General features: G+C 29.5%; 1 protein-coding gene across 1 annotated transcript; it reads left to right on the top strand.

Annotated features, from left to right (window-relative positions):
* The first annotated feature begins 424 nt into the window (after positions 1-424).
* On the top strand, positions 425-18,597 carry LOC113551140 (single-minded homolog 2-like). The gene is made up of 11 exons (XM_026953187.1): positions 425-636; positions 2,859-3,035; positions 3,140-3,225; positions 3,581-3,670; positions 3,773-3,890; positions 3,966-4,060; positions 12,430-12,617; positions 12,867-12,973; positions 13,035-13,182; positions 13,247-13,472; positions 16,935-18,597. Exons 1-11 carry the CDS (start codon positions 528-530, stop codon positions 17,358-17,360), a joined length of 1,770 nt encoding a protein of 589 aa, XP_026808988.1. The 5' UTR covers positions 425-527; the 3' UTR covers positions 17,361-18,597.
* The last annotated feature ends 1,623 nt before the right edge of the window (positions 18,598-20,220 follow it).

Raw genomic sequence — 20,220 nt, 5'->3', positions numbered from 1 at the left:
ATAACTGTTGGCTTATAATTTATATACTGTATTCAGCGGCGGCAACACGATGAGCAAATAATACGTTTTGTTTTGTTCATCTTCGACCTAAATTTTACCTGTAAACTCAATGGATTTCCTACTAAAATCCTCCCTACAATATAAAATCGTATAAAAAAAAAATGTGTTTTTAAAAAAAGACGGGACCATCAATAAAATACACATCTGTTCATAGAATGACTTCTTCCGAAAGGTTTTGGCCGAACAATACCTCCGGTCAGCCAGACTGTTAGGAGCCCAAAGGTCCCGGCGACCCAATGTCTACCTTTTTCGCCCCCTCCACCGTGCCATCAGCCGTTCATACCTGGTGTGCGTCTATTATGTTTTTGAAATTTCTCCGTTCTGTCGGCATATAGGTGTACATTCGTTTTTGGCGGTGCCCGCACTGCAGTGCAGGTCTAGTGTTTGTATAGTATTCGACGGTCTGTAGAACTGTGGTGGTGGTCAGTGAGTGAGTGTGCTTCGACCGTCAAACGCAGTTTTAATACATGTGCCGGGAAAACGTTCTGTCACCGGCAATCGGGACTATGTGCCAAGAATTGAAAATGAAAACCAAAAGGAAATGTTACAGAAAATCCCCGTTGCCGATGCCCAAAGGTACAGTACATATATAATAATAATGTATGTTTCACGTTAGTATAATACGTTTGATTTAATTTTTTTTTTTTGCGATTTCCCTTCTCCTTTATTATAATTTTATTCATTATTTTTTTTTATCAGTACACTGGTAGGTACCCTATAGTGATATATTCGAGTACGTGGTCTGGAAACATTTTTGCTTAAATGGATTTTGATTGTTAGTAGATAAATCACGTTTTCGCGATCCGAGTGCGTCACCCGTTTACCGCCGTCGCACGTGCGCCGATGCACTAGCGGTTTGCCCACTTTTGTCGGTCGGTCACGTTAAAAAAAGTGCGCACGCCAATGGGATGAAATAGTAAATACCTAAGTTTTCTTGTTCACACACATCGGGTCTATATATTATTGTATTCAAATTTACTTACGCACATAATATTACAAGTCGAAACGATTTATTTAAATTCTTTTCGGAACCCGAATAAATAAAGTTGTTTTACGTTATTTTTTATTATGAGCGCATTCGTTACGAACAACAAAAGAAAAATAATAGGTGAAATAATAGAGTTTACACATGAATTATGACGATTATATATATGTATAAGAAATTGAGAAAAGTGTACATTATCCTTACTATTCTGTCATTTTTAAAATGTCTAAAATACACACATACATATAAATGTTATGTTTATTGTATACTTTTACAATGTATGAATAATTATCTTTTATTTTTTTTTTTTTTTTGACATAGGAAATTATTATAATTTATAACTTATAAGCATTGAACTATACAAAATACAGTTACTTATTATTAGTACTATACACCTAATCAATGTTATCCTTCACGAGCTGTCCAATACAAAAACTACAGCTTATCTTTAGCAACGTACCTATAGCGTTAATATTTCACTTCTTAGTATAATCGTATCAAATAATTTTTGTTTCGTGATGTAATAAAACCTCTAATTAACCTGTTGTTGAATATGGTTATTTTTCTACTTTACAATATTTTGCACTTATGTTACATGGTTGTTAAATTTATACTTCCATTGTAGCACATTAGAGTAATACTTCGAAGCTAATTTTATCGCATTATATACATTTTGTACGTTCTCCTTATTGCGCTCGTGAAAATGACGTTATCGCATAATGTTTTGAGTAAGTCATACAATATTACTGTAAAAAAAAAAAAATGCTTTAAATTTTTTACACCGGTATTACACTATACAGTCAGGCAAGCAGCTATATTTAAACATTGGATCTAGGTAGTGAATGTACTTAAAATTTGTACTACGATTAAATATCTTACATTAAATTCAATATGCATAGGTACATATTAAATTATATTTTTATTTATTAATACGAAATCAATTTGAGTGTAACGCTTAAATTACAAATTAAACTAGTTACTAATAAGAATTATGTATATGATTCATATTTTATTTGTAGTTATTGTTTACTATATTATTATAATATTAATAATTATTACCATACACTAAAATGTAAAATAGATAGAATTATTGTATTGTTATTTTATAATAAAATATTAATAATATGATACCTTATAGTTAATTAAAACAAAACAGTATGATAATACTATTGATACTAGAGACAATTTTTTAATAGTATGGAATTATACGATCATCGTTTATGTTCATCGTTATTTATCAATAATGTACATTAGATTCCATGCGAAAAATTATTCACTATTCTATGTAGGTACCTATATATTTATAATTAGTGTTTCACTATTAATTATTTTTATACCAGAGGAAAATGACCTGCCTTAGACTCGAGGTCAACGTTTTTTCTTTAATTTATAAATATAAACATATAATACGTAAAAGACTAGGAAATTAAACAAAGTGACCATTTTATAAACAATGTCCAAACCTGGTGTCAAGGTTGCTTTAGTAAACAAACTGCGCTATGTACTATGTAGTCAAATTGTTTTAGTTCCTATAGTTTGTGTAGTTGTCTCGGTGAGTCAGTGTCAGATAGAACTGGTTTTTGTTGCTACAGAATTCATAATTTTTAGCCATGCATCTAAATTTATATTTAATAAAAAAATAGCGTTTAATTTATGTGTGCATTATTGAGGAAAAACGTGGAATTCAAAATGCACGCCGGTGGTAATATATTGCACTCGATGTACTGCAGTCGGAGAACTGATTCATTTTATGTAAATATGGGTAAATTGATTATTAATACTCGTGACTTTTTACTTGTTTTCGGGTCTATAGAGATGAGAGAGAGGAGCAGGAATGCGGCAAGGACACGTAGGGAAAACGAGAACGCCGAATTCCTAGAGTTGGCCAAACTCTTGCCATTACCGGCGGCCATTACTAGCCAATTAGATAAAGCTTCAGTCATCCGGTTGACCACTAGCTACTTAAAAATGAGACACGTCTTCCCTAACGGTAAGAACAACACGCGTTTTATTCTTATCTGTACTCAGAATTCGTTTGAAACGTTAATTCTTAAGTACTTGGAACTAATACTTATTACACCTATCATAATTTAGGCTTAGGTGACGCTTGGGGTGCAGCGACTCCAGTAAATCATGCGAAAGAAGCTTGCATTAAAGAGCTCGGGTCATATCTACTACAGGTAAATATATTAAAGGTAATTAGATAAAACGGGTAAAACTAATTCATGATATTTCGGAAATAAAATAACTGGTTTGTTTTTAATTTCCTAATTATTTTTTCCAAGCTATTGCAGATTGTGTTTAATCAATGATCAAGCTAATGACAAATCATAACTATACAAATATTTTACAACATATTTTTTTTATCAATAATAATATAAATATATAATTTATATTGATCCACTTTTTTTAGTTTTTATACCACCATTAGCTTCTGAAAAACTATTGACATGTGTTTTTCTAGAGCTATATATTCTATAATTAAAATTATAATTGAATAATTCTTATAATATTTACCTATGTTTTTATTTGTAGAGTCTTGATGGTTTTATATTCGTCGTAGGCGGCGATGGGAAGATTATGTATATATCTGAAACAGCATCTGTTCACTTGGGGTTATCGCAGGTATATAAAATATATTGTTGTATTATAATAATATAATAGATATTTTGACACTTATTAATTATTTAATCAATTTTTTATTTTGATTCATGTTATTTCGTTAAGGTGGAATTGACTGGCAACAGTATATTTGAATATATCCATCAAGCTGATCATGATGAAATGATATCAGTGCTTAGTCCACCTCTTCCTCAAAATCTTCCAGCGGAGAATATGATGATGAGTATGTTATTAAAAAATACTATAATCATATTTTTTTTGAAATGGCTGGCTCTAAAAAAAATAAAATAAATTTTAGATTCAACCGTATTTGAACTTCAACGTGTATTTTTTTTACGAATGAAATGTGTATTGGCAAAACGGAACGCAGGGCTTACCACAGGAGGATACAAGGTAAATTATACATTTATATTAAGTATATTATGTAGTTATAATTTATAAATAAATTAAGTTAAGAACATAAACAAGTACAATTGATGATTCATTTTTGATTGTGATTGTTAGTATTATTTATACCTAATGACAATAAAGGATCTGTTCTTAAAATATTAATTTTAGATTAATATTTGAATAGTCAAATAGTTATGTGATATCACATTTTATTAAGTCTCAAGCATAAAAATAATGTTTTAAAAAATATTTAAGAAAACGTTTTCATGTTTATAAATTAACTAAAAATTAATTTTTGAAAGCTATAAGTTTAAAAGTTAGGTTATGGTAGTATTCTGCAATTTACTTAATGTTTGAACATTTAGTAATTATCACTCGTTGATGATAATATATTAGCTAATACTATAATAGTATAAGCTAATAAAATAGAGTAAATTTAGAAAAGAGGGTTGGTACAGAAAACTATTAGAAAAATAGTTATTTTGCCATAGTATTACAGACCTAATAAGATGTAACTTTTAATTATATATAGGTATATTAATCATAGTTGAATAATTATATTTACTACTTATTTAAATTTAAGCTAATAAGTTTGGCCATTTCATGTAACGTCATTATATCGGTGTATTTATCTCAGTGACTCGGTTAATAAAATGTTGATACAGTTAATATTATTTTTTGATTCCTATTAATCATAAACTCATAAGATACGGTTTAATAATTAATAATAAATAATAATAGCAAGATTATTCTTTTGATTATTGATTGTAAGAGCAAAAAGTAAATTTATTATTGCACATAGATTTATAAAAATATTAATACAAAGTATACAATTGATACATTGGTATAAATTACAAACATAATGTTGAATAACTTTAAAAAATAGTTCTTATCAATTTTCGGAGGTATTTCATCAATTTTATTCAAAATGTAACTTACATATCAACACGTAGGTGATGTAAAATTACCTATCTTTGGTGTAGGTACGTGAGGTCGTAAGATAATGATAAGAAAAATTAAAAACAATTTAACACATTATTTTAATTTTTATGATAAGGATAAAGAGTTTTCTGCAGTTATCACGACAAACACGAAGAAACAAAGCTATACCTATGGGTTAATGACATTTAATATTATTGTTGTACTGAATCACTAACTACAGCCTAAACAATAAAACTATAAAATGGTCTGGTGGCAGTTTAAACACTTATTGCCAATACAAAACCTGAACGTGTTTACTTTTATAATTTACTTTTCAGTCATCTTTTAGATGTCATAAATGAACGTATATAAGCTAACAAGGCGAAAATATCAATATTTAAATTAAATTAAAATCAATATTTAAATTGTAAATAATCTCATTGCAGTATTGAAATTATTTATTTTTTCACTAGGCATCAATCGATAAATGGATGTAGATAAAAATTATAATAAATTATAACTTTTTTAAATGTAACTTTAAGATACACAGTTAAAGTTTCGTATAAATAACATAGGTTAGGTACAGAATAATTTACCTAGCTCTAATTAAATTCAAACAATTACATTACGAATAAATCATTATTACAATGCAACAATTTCAATTTTCAACTAATCGTAGTAGGTATCTGTATGGTTTGTAATGTAAAATTTTACTGCAGTAATTGTTTTTAACAAAACATTATCTAATTAATAATTAAAAACGAATGTTTATAAAATAATATATTTTATGTATAATAATAATAATAATAAGTAAAGTTAAAAATAGTTTTATGTGTAAACAATAATAATGCATATAGCATGTAAACAATATGCAATAACCTTCATCATTATTATACATTTAAAATAATTGTATACATAATATAAGAATTTTATTGTTTATCCAAAAAAAAAAAAATAGTGATATAAAAATATGAAATAGATATTTTAATAGTTTTTTGTCGCGTTTAAATATATTTATTATTATACAATAATAAACGTTCATAGTATTTTCCTAACTATACAAAATAAATATAACGGACACAAGTTTTTTTAAATTAGTCATGTGTCGATCGTCTTAACGACCGTGTAAAATTCTTAACTACTATATTATATTATTATGTTATATCGACATGTTCGTTTGTGTATAATTTATGTAGGTATGTAATTTCCACGGCGTATTACTTAGAAAACACTAATAAACTAAAAAACCGTGGAACGACTATTAATCGTTTATTACACATATTCTATATCATTTATTGAATTATATTGATGGATATAATAAACTTATTACCTACCACTAGTCGAATTATAAGCAATTGAAGAAATGCGAGTGAGCGAAAATAATAACACAAACATGCAATGGATGTACCTATTAATCTTCATTAACACTTTTTTCTTTTAAACAATTAATAGGTATTGTTTTATGCGTATTGGCGTTCAGTTTCATGTCTGATACGATCGGTACACTTAATTAACAATATAAACTATCAAGTTCATCATTCGAAATACAAATAAATATTTACATGAAAACGTTACTGTATTCTTTGAATTGCCATTTGCTTTTAATTTAACTGTGGAATGTAATGATATAGATTTTAATATCCAATGTTAGAATTGGAAGAACAGAGTAAGGGGGACGAAATCTTTTCTAAAAAAAGAGCTTATTCTAAGAAAATAGTTTTATTTCATTTTACTGTAATCTCTAGGTGCGTGAAAAATTCACAACTTAAATATTAATTTACAAATGAATAAAAAAAAATAAAATACTAAAAAGTACTGTAACGTGTGTTATCACTTGTCAATCAATGCATTCAACTAGTTTAGAAAAAAAATATTACGTAAACAGCTATCATTAGTATTATTTTCATAGCTGCAGTTGTAGGTGTAGGTATACTATAAAAATAACAATAATTGAATAATATAATATAATATCTATGTGTACAATTTGTTTTTTCTTGTGCATATTATTTTTAATAAAGTATAATTAACTAAACTGTGAAAATACAAAGTTCTAATAGTTTCGTCCTCAGCATCCCATTTAGATTAAAAAAATCATTAAATACGCAAAAATATGAAAAAAAAACAAGCGTTAGGTGTCCCCCAAAATTATTCCTTTCAATTAAAGTACTATACATAATAAATACGCACTGATAAACATCGTAACATGCGTATACTATGTAAAATAAAATAATATGGTACAGATACCTATTAATTCAATATCCTAATTGTTCGCGGCTTATTTTGAATAGGTGTAATAATATTGAAAATATAGATAGATGTCATTTTTTGTATACAACCTTGCAGGCTATTTTCGATCACTTCTTATTATTTTGATTTTACATTTGCTCGGTATTGATTTTTATACTGTGTCTAACTACTGCCATAAAATCAAAATGGATTTTTTTTACACCACGACACTGCGTAGTATAAAATGTACGTATTACAATTATACGTGAACGTGTTAAAAAATTAAAAGCATTTTATATAGGTATAATACCAGTTTTTGTTATAATCAAAAATATATCTTGCATCATGGCTGTTTATTGTATCATATAGTATTGTATACCTAATTTTAAATGCTAGGATTTATAATATATATCTACATTATAAACCATTAAAATATTATACACATCGAATTTGGATAGCACAGCACTATATTAGTATAGTTACTGCGAGTATTGGTCGTATACTTATATTATAATTTAATATTATACGTTTTTCTTTCCCTAGACATAGCAAAGTTTCATACATTTGATTTATGATATATATATATATATATATATATAATGTACATTTTTTTGTTGTTGTGGACGGCTTAAGTGTAGGCCATAAAAATCACTCGTGTGCCCTGGCGTGTGTTCGTGCATACATTACGGAGCTAATGCTTACGCATATATAGGCTCATATAACAAACGGGCGCGTATTGCTGCAGCATTATAATAAATATACATGTATATATAATAATATATACAATATATTTTATACATATATACCTACACATCACGGTAAATATGTGTGCCGTGTCGATTGTTATAATAAACGTAATAATATAACATAATATTATACAATATACATACGAGGGGGCAGGATACGGGATGAAAGGAGCGGGGAAAATAAAAAGGAGTGAAATAATAAAATACAACGGGCGGCGGCGCCATGTTGCGGGGGCCCAGGTGTGCGCGCGCGAGTGAGTTTAATCGCCGCCGTATATTTACCTGTGTTTTCGGCCGTCCGTTTGCCATTGGCCGCGCTCGCCGCGGGCGTCCTCGTAACACTCTTCGAGAGTCCTCCTCCTTTTCAGTATTTTTTCCTGTTACATCTTCTTCCGCAGGACGATCGAGTTCGCGCACCAGAATAATTTGTAAAGCGCGCGATATCTATTTATCTAGCCGCACAGAGGCTGCGCATATTGCACCACGGCGGTAGGTACGTCGGTACGTGTACTGCTGAGGGGTGGGCCTATTTAGATAACTATCGTATAATATTACATATTAGTCATATTATTGTCTTAACGTGCACAGGAAAACTTGAAAAATTGGAGGTCCATTTAATAAATACTTTATTGAATACCATTTATTGCAGGTAGAATATGTTTACATGACGTTACGTTGGATAACGCCATTTAGATTCTTTTTTTTAGTTTTGATCTGCAGCCAGTGCCGAGACCGTATAGTCAATTTATTATATTGAATATTTTTAATTTTAATAATTTGCTACCCCTCAGTTCTCACCAGATATGCCAATAGCAGAAATCTTTTAATCATCTAAAATTAATAATAAATGCGTCCAACATGCATTTATAAGGTTAAAATATTTTCCTCTCAAATTATTATATAATGTATAAAAATTATTTTACTTTTCATCTGTTGTATAATAATATGTTGACGTGTTATCAACATCATTATCGCATTATCTGAGTTTCAAAAATATCCCAACAATATTATTTCATGAATAATTATAATTACAGGATTATTATTATATTATTTACTAGTTATAGCATCATTTTTTAAAAATTATCTCTTGATTTAATTTTGAAAGATCTCTTATTTACTTAATATTATTAAAAGTTTAAAGATATCAAATACCTACGATGCCTAAAATGTGATTTGTGTAAAGACAAAAAATTAGACTATAGTTTCGATTTTAGTCTATAAATTATCCCTCCCCTAGTTATTTTTATCACTGTTCATATAACTACTAAATAATCATCTATTGGTTGCTACATTACCTATATTATTATAATGTATAATACACGCGTATATTAAATATTTGATACATAGATAAATACCTACGCATATATAAAATATCCGTTAAAATTAATGTAGAATTATTTTATTGTTATATTATTATTAATGTTAGGTACATAATATTTCTGTTTACTGATGTAAACACACGCATATAGGCGATATGTGCGATTATAATTTTTAGAAATAGTCAGCAATGGCTGCCGAATATAGCTTAAACAAACTTTTTCTCATATTTTGTAATATTATACTTGCCAATAGTCATAATATATTATAGACTATAGTATTATACTACACATGAATTTCAGTATTTGACAAAAACAAATGTCATTGTTAAAGTGTAGTTTTATAATATTAGATGTTATGTCAAATATTGAGATATTATCCTATTATTAATGTGTATAATATATTTATATAGACTATTGTAAATTTCTTTCTTTGATTCTTGTAATATCCTAACACGATTTTATAGGCACTTGGTATATTATTACAATACAAGATAAAGAATATTTGATCATGTTTTTTATATTTATTATAGTTGAAATACAATTATAGGCAAGTACCTATATATGGTTTTTGAAATAGATTTTGTTTTATTCTGTTGAATATATTCAAAATATTTAAATACCTATAAAACAGACCTATTAACTATTTGCTTTACAACGACCATTTACAATTTTTATTTAAATTTGAATTTTTTTCGTCAAAATCATTATTTGTTTTATTTATTTATTTTGTTTGATAGGTTAAAATAAACATATTTTACTTATCACAATACCACCCATATAAAATAACTAAGTCTAACACGCACAGTTTTGCTATATTTTTTTAAGATTATATAAATATAATTCTTATAAAATATTAGCTCGAATCGGATAATGTTATAATAGGTGAAGTGAAGTGTGATAGTATACATGCAGAACTTTCTATTATGGTTCGCTTTTTAGGAGTAGGAAATTCTAGCAACATCAGCAAAAAAAAAATTGAGCACGCTTATTATTACCTTCTAGTATAGTAGTATTGTTAACATTATCGGAATAGGATAAACGTAATTACGTAGTATATAATAAAATTGTATACAAAGAATACAGATACCTAGTGGCTAGTACAACTGTAGTCTGCAATACTTCACTATTGTATCATACTGTTATGTTATGACTTATGTGATCTGCAATTATGTTGCTACTTTATTAGCATTACATTTTATGAAGTACAACATTTTGTACTGTTTGCAACTCTTACGAATTAAAATATTATGAACATAAATATAGAATATTATACACTTAGAAGACGCTAGACTCGCGTGCGTTGGTTCTGTCTTACAAGTACATAACATACCAAATTGTACGTTCTGAATATTTATTTAACTTCGTTATATTTGATATTAGAATGAATCGACATATTATACAGCTTAAAAATAAGAATATTATCTTGCAAATCGCACAAGATTTTTTTATATTTTAATTTAAAAATGAGTTATGAACATTTTAAATCATTTAAATCGATTATTCAGGACTTAAAATTTGCCGATTTATGTATTTGTAAGTCAAATAATTCGTATGCGAGTGTAGCGTACTCTTAATAATGTATACAAATAATAGTGTATTGTATATTTATATGTATAGGTATACAGTTGCAGGTGTGATAACATTTATTTATGTGCACGACCTACTGACTATACACGAAAATTCGAATCGCAATAGGTAGTCACGTTCTGGAGAATTATACGTCAAAGTAAAAATAACGTACAGGAATTTTCGAATCCTTTCCATTGTGTAACGCAATATTACGAGCGTCCTCGCTATAGGTGAATTTTCCGAAACGTGTCCAAGTCCAAGCATGTCGAATGCAAGAGTGAAAATGTTTTAAAACAACCTATACACTCCACATGTGGTATCGATAGCCGAAGATTGATTACGCGAACCGGTCGCATTCGTAGTATGTACCCACTATACACAGTAAACAATATTATAATAGTCTCTAATCCCGACCGCTTATTGATACCTCACGATCGGCTCCAACGTGTCTGAGCCACGGAGAATACCTATGATTTTTATTACTATTCAGTACCTATTGTCCCGGGTGCCGAAGGTACATTTTGAAATTTTTTGGGTATATTTTTCGAAATGAAAGACAGCGAGGTGGAGGTGAAGAAAAAAATATTTCACACCTGTGAAGAGACCCGTATTTAATTTATTCTAATACTTAAATCTCGTATTTTTGGTTGTGGTCACGTCTTGGCTATTATGAATGGACTTCTTGACACCTTCTCAACGTGCACATTATATTACCTAGCCTATTATAACCCATGTGGCTATGTGATGATTGTGATGCAGCAACGACCTTTGGAACAGGTCTTATGTTGTTGTTTTTTTTTTCATATATACGTAAAATGTATATACGTATAATACTTATATATATTTTATAATGGTATTTTTTCAACGGCATAATATAATAACACAAACTCGCATACATATACTTATTATATTGTGTTTGTGAGTCGTGACTAGTGCATGTTGCAGTACCTATATGGCTATATTATACGACTTTATCAATGGACGTATTTGTTTAGATATGTAAGTATACATCCGTTTCGATATTGTCATATTGAATATTTCGTCGAACACCCAAGGGGATCATATTTCTAAAGTGAATGTAAACTATATATTATTTTGTTTGCCTTCGTAATATACATGCAAAAAACAGTATCGTATTGTATTCGTAGATATATAGCCCACAGGTGTGTTTGTGTTAGTAGATTTCGATAATTTGTCTAAAAAATGTTATCATAATATTTTTGTTATTATTTATATGTATTTAAAAATCTAAAATATATATTATTATATTATAGTTCATCAGTTCTCAATTATAAATTGATTTGCATATGATTGTTATTTATCCACTGTAAAAAATATAATATGCAGTATTAATGTCAATAATTCAATCATACATTTACTCTTTGCAGTATTTTATATTATAATATTTAAATACTTATTAGTTATTACTTCGAAACAAGTAACGAACAATGACTAAATACCACATTTTACGATAAATATTTTTTACCCAATTGATAATTATTATCAATGTTATAAACTTAATAATAATTATAATTAAACAATAATTATTAATTACATCATAAGTTTTTTTTGTTTTAAATTTATATTTTAGGTTATACACTGTTCTGGTTACCTTAAAGTGAGACAATACCCTGCCGGAATGCCCGGAATAGAAACCGTTGGCCTAGTAGCAGTTGGTCATTCGTTACCTCCACACGCCATCACAGAGATTAAATTGCATTCGAATATGTTTATGTTCCGTGCGAGTTTGGACTTGAAACTCATATTTTTAGATGCCAGGTAAGTCATGTAAACTATTTTCAAAATTGCAATCAATAATAATATTTCACTCATATTATGTATACGTCATAACATGGTACCCTGGTTTCCATTTCATTTTTTTTTCAACTGATGAGTAATGGTTAAAAACGTATTATCACAAATTTTCAATACACACCCTTTGTTTTATTGTCCATATTATTTTACATTTCATTTCGTAACTTTGTGTACAAAGTATGATATTTTATAAAATGCATTATTAAATTTTAGAGTATCGCAGCTGACAGGATACGAACCTCAAGACTTAATTGAAAAGACACTCTACCATTACATACACGGCAATGATATTCATAACATGAAACTCTCTCATCACACACGTAAGTACTAAAAAAAAATCGTTGAATTTGCAGTAAATATTAATTATTTTGCTTGTTCCAGTGTTATTGAAAGGCCAAGTAACAACAAAGTACTATAGGCTATTGGCCAAAGACGGTGGTTGGGTATGGGTTCAAAGTTACGCCACCATAGTCCATAATAGTAGATCTTCGAGGCCCCATTGTATAGTTAGCGTAAATTATGTACTGAGGTGAGTAAATTAAATATATATTCGAAAACACGACAAAGCTAAATATTATGTGCTTATTTTGCAGTGAGTCCGAGATGAAAGACGTCTGCCTGTCTGTGTGTAATAACGGTTGCGCGACGTCACAGAACGGCAATGAAGACACAGCAATCCAAAACAAACCCAGCAAAGCGCAACAAAACCAAAGACAATCGAATCAAAATCACAGGTACCACAGACCACCAGTGGTGACCGACGAAGAATACAGTGATTCCAGTGGTGGACTTTTCAACGACTACGTGAGCAGTAATAGCGTAAGTGTAAAAAACAAAACATAAAAAAAAATATCTTCTTGTCCGTTATAAATTATACCAGTGAATAGTACTGTTTGTATTTAAAAGGATGTCCCGCCAATAGGTGTTATACATAATACAGTAATATACATTATACAATGACGTAATATGTGTTATATCTTCGCCTGTCAATATTGCTACACGAGCGTATGTATATGGTTTTTATTTATACCTATATGGCTATATAGGTTCCGTTAAACTGCGGTGTATGATTACAACACATTTAAACCAATTTAAAATAGACTTGTGCGCAATAAACCTTTAGACGGATAACATTCTCTTCTCTTAGTAGTATAATAGCCGTAACTGTATCTTATATATTATAATGTTAAACTGTTAAAATAAAAATTAAAAAATAGAATGGTGTATTTTAATGACGACCTTCGCGGTATGCTCAGTACTCAGACGATAGTCTACTGATACGAACTTATTTTAATTTTTTTCGCAGGTAGTAAAATTTATGATTTATATATTATAATATTAAAATAGAGTTTGTATAATTAACAAAAGTGAAAATAACATGAAAAAAAAATATAAAGTAAAAATAATAAAAATTTGATTTAATAAAAGGAAATTATAAGTAATCACAATGCAGTAGAATATATGTGGAATATATATTTTTAATATTTAATTATCATAATTTTATATATGTATTAATATATATCATAACATTATAATATTATTTTTATTAATATTTTCTTGATTATTTTGAAAAGTATTGAGAATTTTTAATCTTGAACTCCTAAAAGTACCTATACTAAATTACTAATTAGATTCACTTTTATACTAGAAAAGATATTAAAATTGAAAATCTAAGAAACCTTATAAAATAATAATAAAAAAAAAATACATATACATTATTCTAAAACCAATACATTCATCGCTCTGCTCAAAATCCAAAAATAAAATTAAAATACATAACATACGGAATATTATAGCCGTTTAGTGTTTACATACAACATTTACAATTTATGCATAGTTAAGTACTATTAGTTAAAATAACTTTTATGTACTATGTTTATGTTGTAATTGTTTCTTCAAAGTTACCTCCAATGAATACAGCGAAAACATTTAGTTATGTTACTTATAATATATTATATGTATATAATGCATAATAATTAAACTTTACTTGGCTTATGATTCGATTTGTATTTGATTGTTATGATTTACCATTTTGTTATTGTTTATTTTTCCTACATAAACTTTACAGAATAAAGTTATTTTTAAGTATTCGCATTAGTATTACACCGTTACAAAAACGGTTATGTAGTTTACAGTGCACAACAATTATGCATATTTGAAGTATTATCTTCGTATTTCAACGTATAACATATTATTATCTCTTGGTTTATGTATAAAACTTTAGAAAATTATATAAAAATGTCATTTGAAAATGCAAAAATTTAAACATACATACATGTTAAACTATTAATTATTATGTATTAACTATAAATAGTATGCTGCAGAATATACAATCATCGTGGTTAGTCATTTGTGTAACATGTCGTTTGCACACTAGTGATTTATGTTCACATATAAATCACATTTGATTCGATTAGAAATACTGTAAACTGAAACGTTTATGATGTCTTTGTTAAATTTCACTTTTTGACCGACATTTCAAATTTTTATTATTAATTACTAATAAGTAATCATTACTTAATTTAAGGATTTCTACAAAAATTGATATTTTTTATGAGCTTAATAACAGCTAAACACAGGTGCAATAAGTGAAGGCTTATTATGTTTAAACTATAAACGCCGGATCCCTCTATTTTAATAGATTTATATTTTTTAAATTACCTATTCAAAACATATTTTTCTAAACTTTATAAACGGGTGAGATTATTGGATATTTCAAATTGCTTGAATCAATTAAATTTGCATGATTTTATAAATTACAATTATTATGCACAAACTATCAATATAGTGAATATAGTGAGTATACTATACCATTATACCAATACCTATGCAGTCTTAGACTATAATTCTATAATATATAATATTACCTTATAAATTATCATAATAATAAACATATAGGTGTATGATATTTTTATTCTTAATTCATTATACACACAACCATTGATAGTGGTAGCATATTATATTATTTTACACGCTTTTACATATAAAATTGACAAACATAAAATTTATAAACATAAGTTAAAAACAAAAATGTACAATATAATAATATAGCGTATTAATATTATTATTATTAACCTAACGTAACCCTTAACTTATCGTTAAAAACCAAATGCTGCAAGTCGCAAGATAGCATCGACTAGTTTTAGAAATTTTTTGATAAGCACGCATATTACAAGCCGCGTATTTAAATTTTTAACTTGGTTTATAAAATGTCGTTTTCGTCGTCGCTATAGCCGCGCTACTACTGGTGATCCTCAGAGCTAAAATTAGTGGTCGGAGGGCTGTAGTTGGGAGGATACTACGTTGTTCGAGGGACGATATTACCCTTCGCCAGTGACATTTTGTGTGCTTACACACTAACGAGTTTTAAACAATGTTTTGTCGTTGTATAAGTAGATATTGAACCCATAAAGTATCACGTTAGAGATGCATTTCCTGCTCTTGTATAAAAACATAATATTACGTACGATATACCTATGTGATTAAGTACATAATATAAAATTATACGATTATGTTTTTCATTATTTACGTACATATATGAAAAGAATAGTCAGCGCACAAATTTCTACACGCGTTAAGAATTATTGTACCTCCCCACGTCATTTAAAAAATCCTTAAAATAAACCATTATCAATTATATGGGTATTCAATTTTAGTTATTGTTAGGAAATTGATTATTTTTATTTTTCTTAAGTCCAGTCATTTGTTGATTTTTGATGGGCCTTTGTCGCATTAATATAAAACTGGAAGCTATAGATTAAAATCAATCCAACTTAAATTAGTATAAAAGTATATTTTTTTTATACAATTTTTAAATAAAAAATGTCAAATTAACCACTATATTTACTGTACCACTATAACTCCGTACATGCGATTTTGATGCATTACCGCCATTAACATGTTTTTGGTACGTGTTGTTTGTCATTCTTGCTAACGGTCGAAAGCTTTTTTTATTATATGTTATTACACTTGTAACAATCGCGTTTTAATTTATTTGATTGAGGAACAGTTAAACTCGTCAAATCATAATTGATAATATTAGTTATAAACTTATAAACATGAATTAATAATTAAGATATACCTACTCGTAATACATAATAAAGATATAAAAATGAATTAAGATATATTTTTATTCTCGATGATGATTAATCAACGTCAATCGTCATGAAAAATGTTATAAATTATAATACACGTCACGCATCACATCGTTGATTATAATATATTATTACCGTAAATCGTCGAGTTACAATAATTAACCATTTTGCATATTTTCCGTTTCAGGAACCGCAATCGCTGGTCAACGGCCCCGTCGGCGGCGGTGACGGCACCGGCCACCATCACCCGTCCCACCTGAACATGATGCAGGCGTCCAACATATTGTACGCGGCGGATGAGTACATCTACCCAGAACTGTTTTACCCGTACGACCAGACGTGCACGCGGCCGTTCAGCTCTGCGTCCAGCTGCTCCAGTTCGAACGAAAGCGATAGGCTGCAGCTGGCGCATCAAGCCGGCGGCGGCGGTTACACGCCGCCCGCGGCCATGCTCATGACCGCCACCGGCCACCACGACGACCATCACGCCGCGGCCGCGTACCAGGCGCTCACGCCAATCGGCGCCTCCGCGCCCGCGACCGCCGTCGGCCACCACCACGGCGTCATCGTCGACACCCAACACTACACCGCCGTCAACGAGTACGTCCACTGATCGCCCGCCGCCGGACGTACTCGCGTATCACGTCATGACACGGAGTAGCTGTACTTTTGTCGCGGCAAAATTCCAACGCGGAACGACCGCGGTTATACTATACATACTAGGATATTTATATACGTATATGTGTGTACATATAAATTAGTGTATAGATTATAATAGTGTAATAATAGTTATGATATATTTTAAATGTACAGTGAAATCTCTTAGTACCGGACACCGTCGGTTGTTGACATTTTCTCCGCTTTTCGGAGGTGTTCGCTATTTAAAAATGTCCGTTAGGGAAGGTTTCGTTGTGTATGTACGAGTAGAGCGATGGCGTGTATAAGTGTATAAAAACCGCTATATATATATATCAGACGCCCTTGTACATAATATTATGAAATTGTGTGTTATACTCGGGATATTGCTCGATCTGACACAGACCACGGGGTGGGTTGTCATCAATAAATTGCGTGCTGTACGACCTTCGGCAAGGGGGTTGATGGTTCAAATGAGGACTGTGCGACTGTTCGCCGAATACATATATTGTATTATGTTCACGGCTGTATACTATATAAAGCTCGACGACTACGAGTCGGTTCCAATCATCGAATTTGTTTCCCTAGTGGTCTATAGGCAACGTACGAATTGGTTCTGATGAAAAATTAATTTTATTTTTCAAATTATTATGTCATACGTGTATATTCGACCAACAACAATTTATTCCATTCCATTATACGTGGACTTTTATGACTTATATAGTCTTGTATAGTCGGGTGTGGTTGCTAGTCACTTAAATTACAATAAATATACGTGTGACTCGTACACAGCCAAAACCCGCTCGTGGGTTTAAATGGATTTTATAAAATTTATTATGTCTGACGAATAATGTGTCCGGAATCCGGATTATATGCGCGTCGAAGTCAATAATATCTACACTCCCGTCGTACACAGCGCATATCGGCTACACAGTGTATTCGAAAACGGCTTAAACTTTTTAGTTGGACCGTTTCAAAACACTCAATAGGCGCTACTCTGTATACGCGCGTGCTGTAGGTATATTAAAATAATATAATTTATAGTAAATTTTAACTGTACATAATGTCTTTGCAATGACAATTTTACGTCATGATTATAATAATATTTATAAATAAGTAGATTTATACTTATTATTCCTGTTAACTCTGTAGAATATTTATTTATTATTTATTTGTACATTTTATGATAATTTTACCTATATAATTTATTAATATAGACATGCATTTAAAAAAATATATATATTGTTTTTAGTCGATATTGCCTATACCTATACGTAATTATATTAATTTATTGGCTGTATACGTACTATACATAGAACCGAAATAACGAATGAGACATGATGAAAGTGAGAGCCAGGGTTGGACTGGACTAGCTCAAATAAATGACCCGGGAAATAATTTTTTAACAAACACCATATAACATATACAAAGGCTCCCGTACTGCTTATTACCGGCTCCAAATAGCCTACTGCAGCCCCCATAGGCTGATTTTCATAGCGACCTACCAGGAAAATCCCGGTGTCCTGGTGGCCTAGTCTAACCCCAGTGAGAGCCATACGTTTCCGTGGCCAGAGTATTTATAAATTATAAAGGGCCTATTATGTATTTATGTACTATAGTGTTGTCAGTTTAATAGTTTATTAAGTGATAATTTGTTTACATATTTGTATTTTATAGTGAAAAATATAAAAAAATTTAAGATAAACTAAAGAAAAAACATTTTAATAAGTTTAATACTATATTGTCTATATTAATACGTATATTCGTAGGAAAATGATATGTTCATACCAATAACATTTACCGTATCTAGTGACGTTCCCAGGGGAGAAGGGTTATATCCCCTCCATCGACTTTCTTTTTTGCTGACTTTTAGAAAACAACTTTTAATTATTAGTAATAAATTATTGCTTATAGATTATTGACCCATAAGCCCATACTTCCAAGTTTACAATACCAGTCAGTTTTTCTTTAATAATCCGTTTATCATAAATCAGATTTATGTACAAATATATGTCAATACAATAACAAAATTTAAAAATGTGCATTCTTCTGAATGTACGAACCACCGAATTAATTCGTTTATGTCAGTATATACCAACGCACGTCGATACCTCATAAGATAACATTATTTATTTGACTTTAATAATTCTATTAAAAAAATGTACCTATTTGACTATTTATGCACCTAATCTTTAACTTTTAAAGGATATTATATTATTATTTAATTGAAAATAATAATATAATTAGATAGTCTATGTATTACTGCAAAAAATAAAAAATACAACGGTGTATTTGCATCAAAATTATTATAATATGAAAAATTGCTTATACCACTCAATGCTACTAGAGGGCCAATTTTTTTAAAGTGAAAATTTAGCGGGCCAGAGAACATAAAAAGCAAAAACAAAAAAAAAAGGTCAATAAAATTTACAATTGACATTTATAGTTCAATACTAGATAAGATTTCATATCTACGCTTTATAATAAAAACTATGTCGGTTTTAATAAAATAAAATACAAAAAAATCCTAACATTTTATATTTTTATAAACTAATTTGAAATGTAACACAAGCTACCACCCCACCGGGCCAATTAAAGATGGTACACGGGTCGCCAATTGCCCATCCCTGGTTTATACAATCAATTGAGGTATTCTTATCGACTGTAGTAATTATATTTTTGATTTTCGTGACCTGTAAACGTTTTATTTAAATATAATAATTATTGAGAGATGTCATCTAGTTTTCTAGAATTAATTTTCCACGTAAGTATACACATTTTTATGTTTTACCACGCGTGACGCGTGAAATGTTCGGGGTGAACATTCACAGACAAAT

Source organism: Rhopalosiphum maidis, chromosome 2 (genome assembly GCF_003676215.2).
Source record: "Rhopalosiphum maidis isolate BTI-1 chromosome 2, ASM367621v3, whole genome shotgun sequence".
NCBI classification, from domain to species: Eukaryota; Metazoa; Arthropoda; class Insecta; order Hemiptera; family Aphididae; genus Rhopalosiphum; species Rhopalosiphum maidis.
Note: the sequence above shows the minus strand (reverse complement) of the source record. Positions and strands in the feature narration are given on the sequence as shown.

Coding starts and splice junctions, on each gene's coding strand:
- LOC113551140 (XM_026953187.1), top strand. CDS start 528: ATGTGCCGGGAAAACGTTCTGTCACCGGCAATCGGGACTATGTGCCAA. Junction 12,618..12,866: donor CTCATATTTTTAGATGCCAG/GTAAGTCATGTA, acceptor ATTAAATTTTAG/AGTATCGCAGCTGACAGGAT. Junction 13,473..16,934: donor ACTACGTGAGCAGTAATAGC/GTAAGTGTAAAA, acceptor TTTCCGTTTCAG/GAACCGCAATCGCTGGTCAA.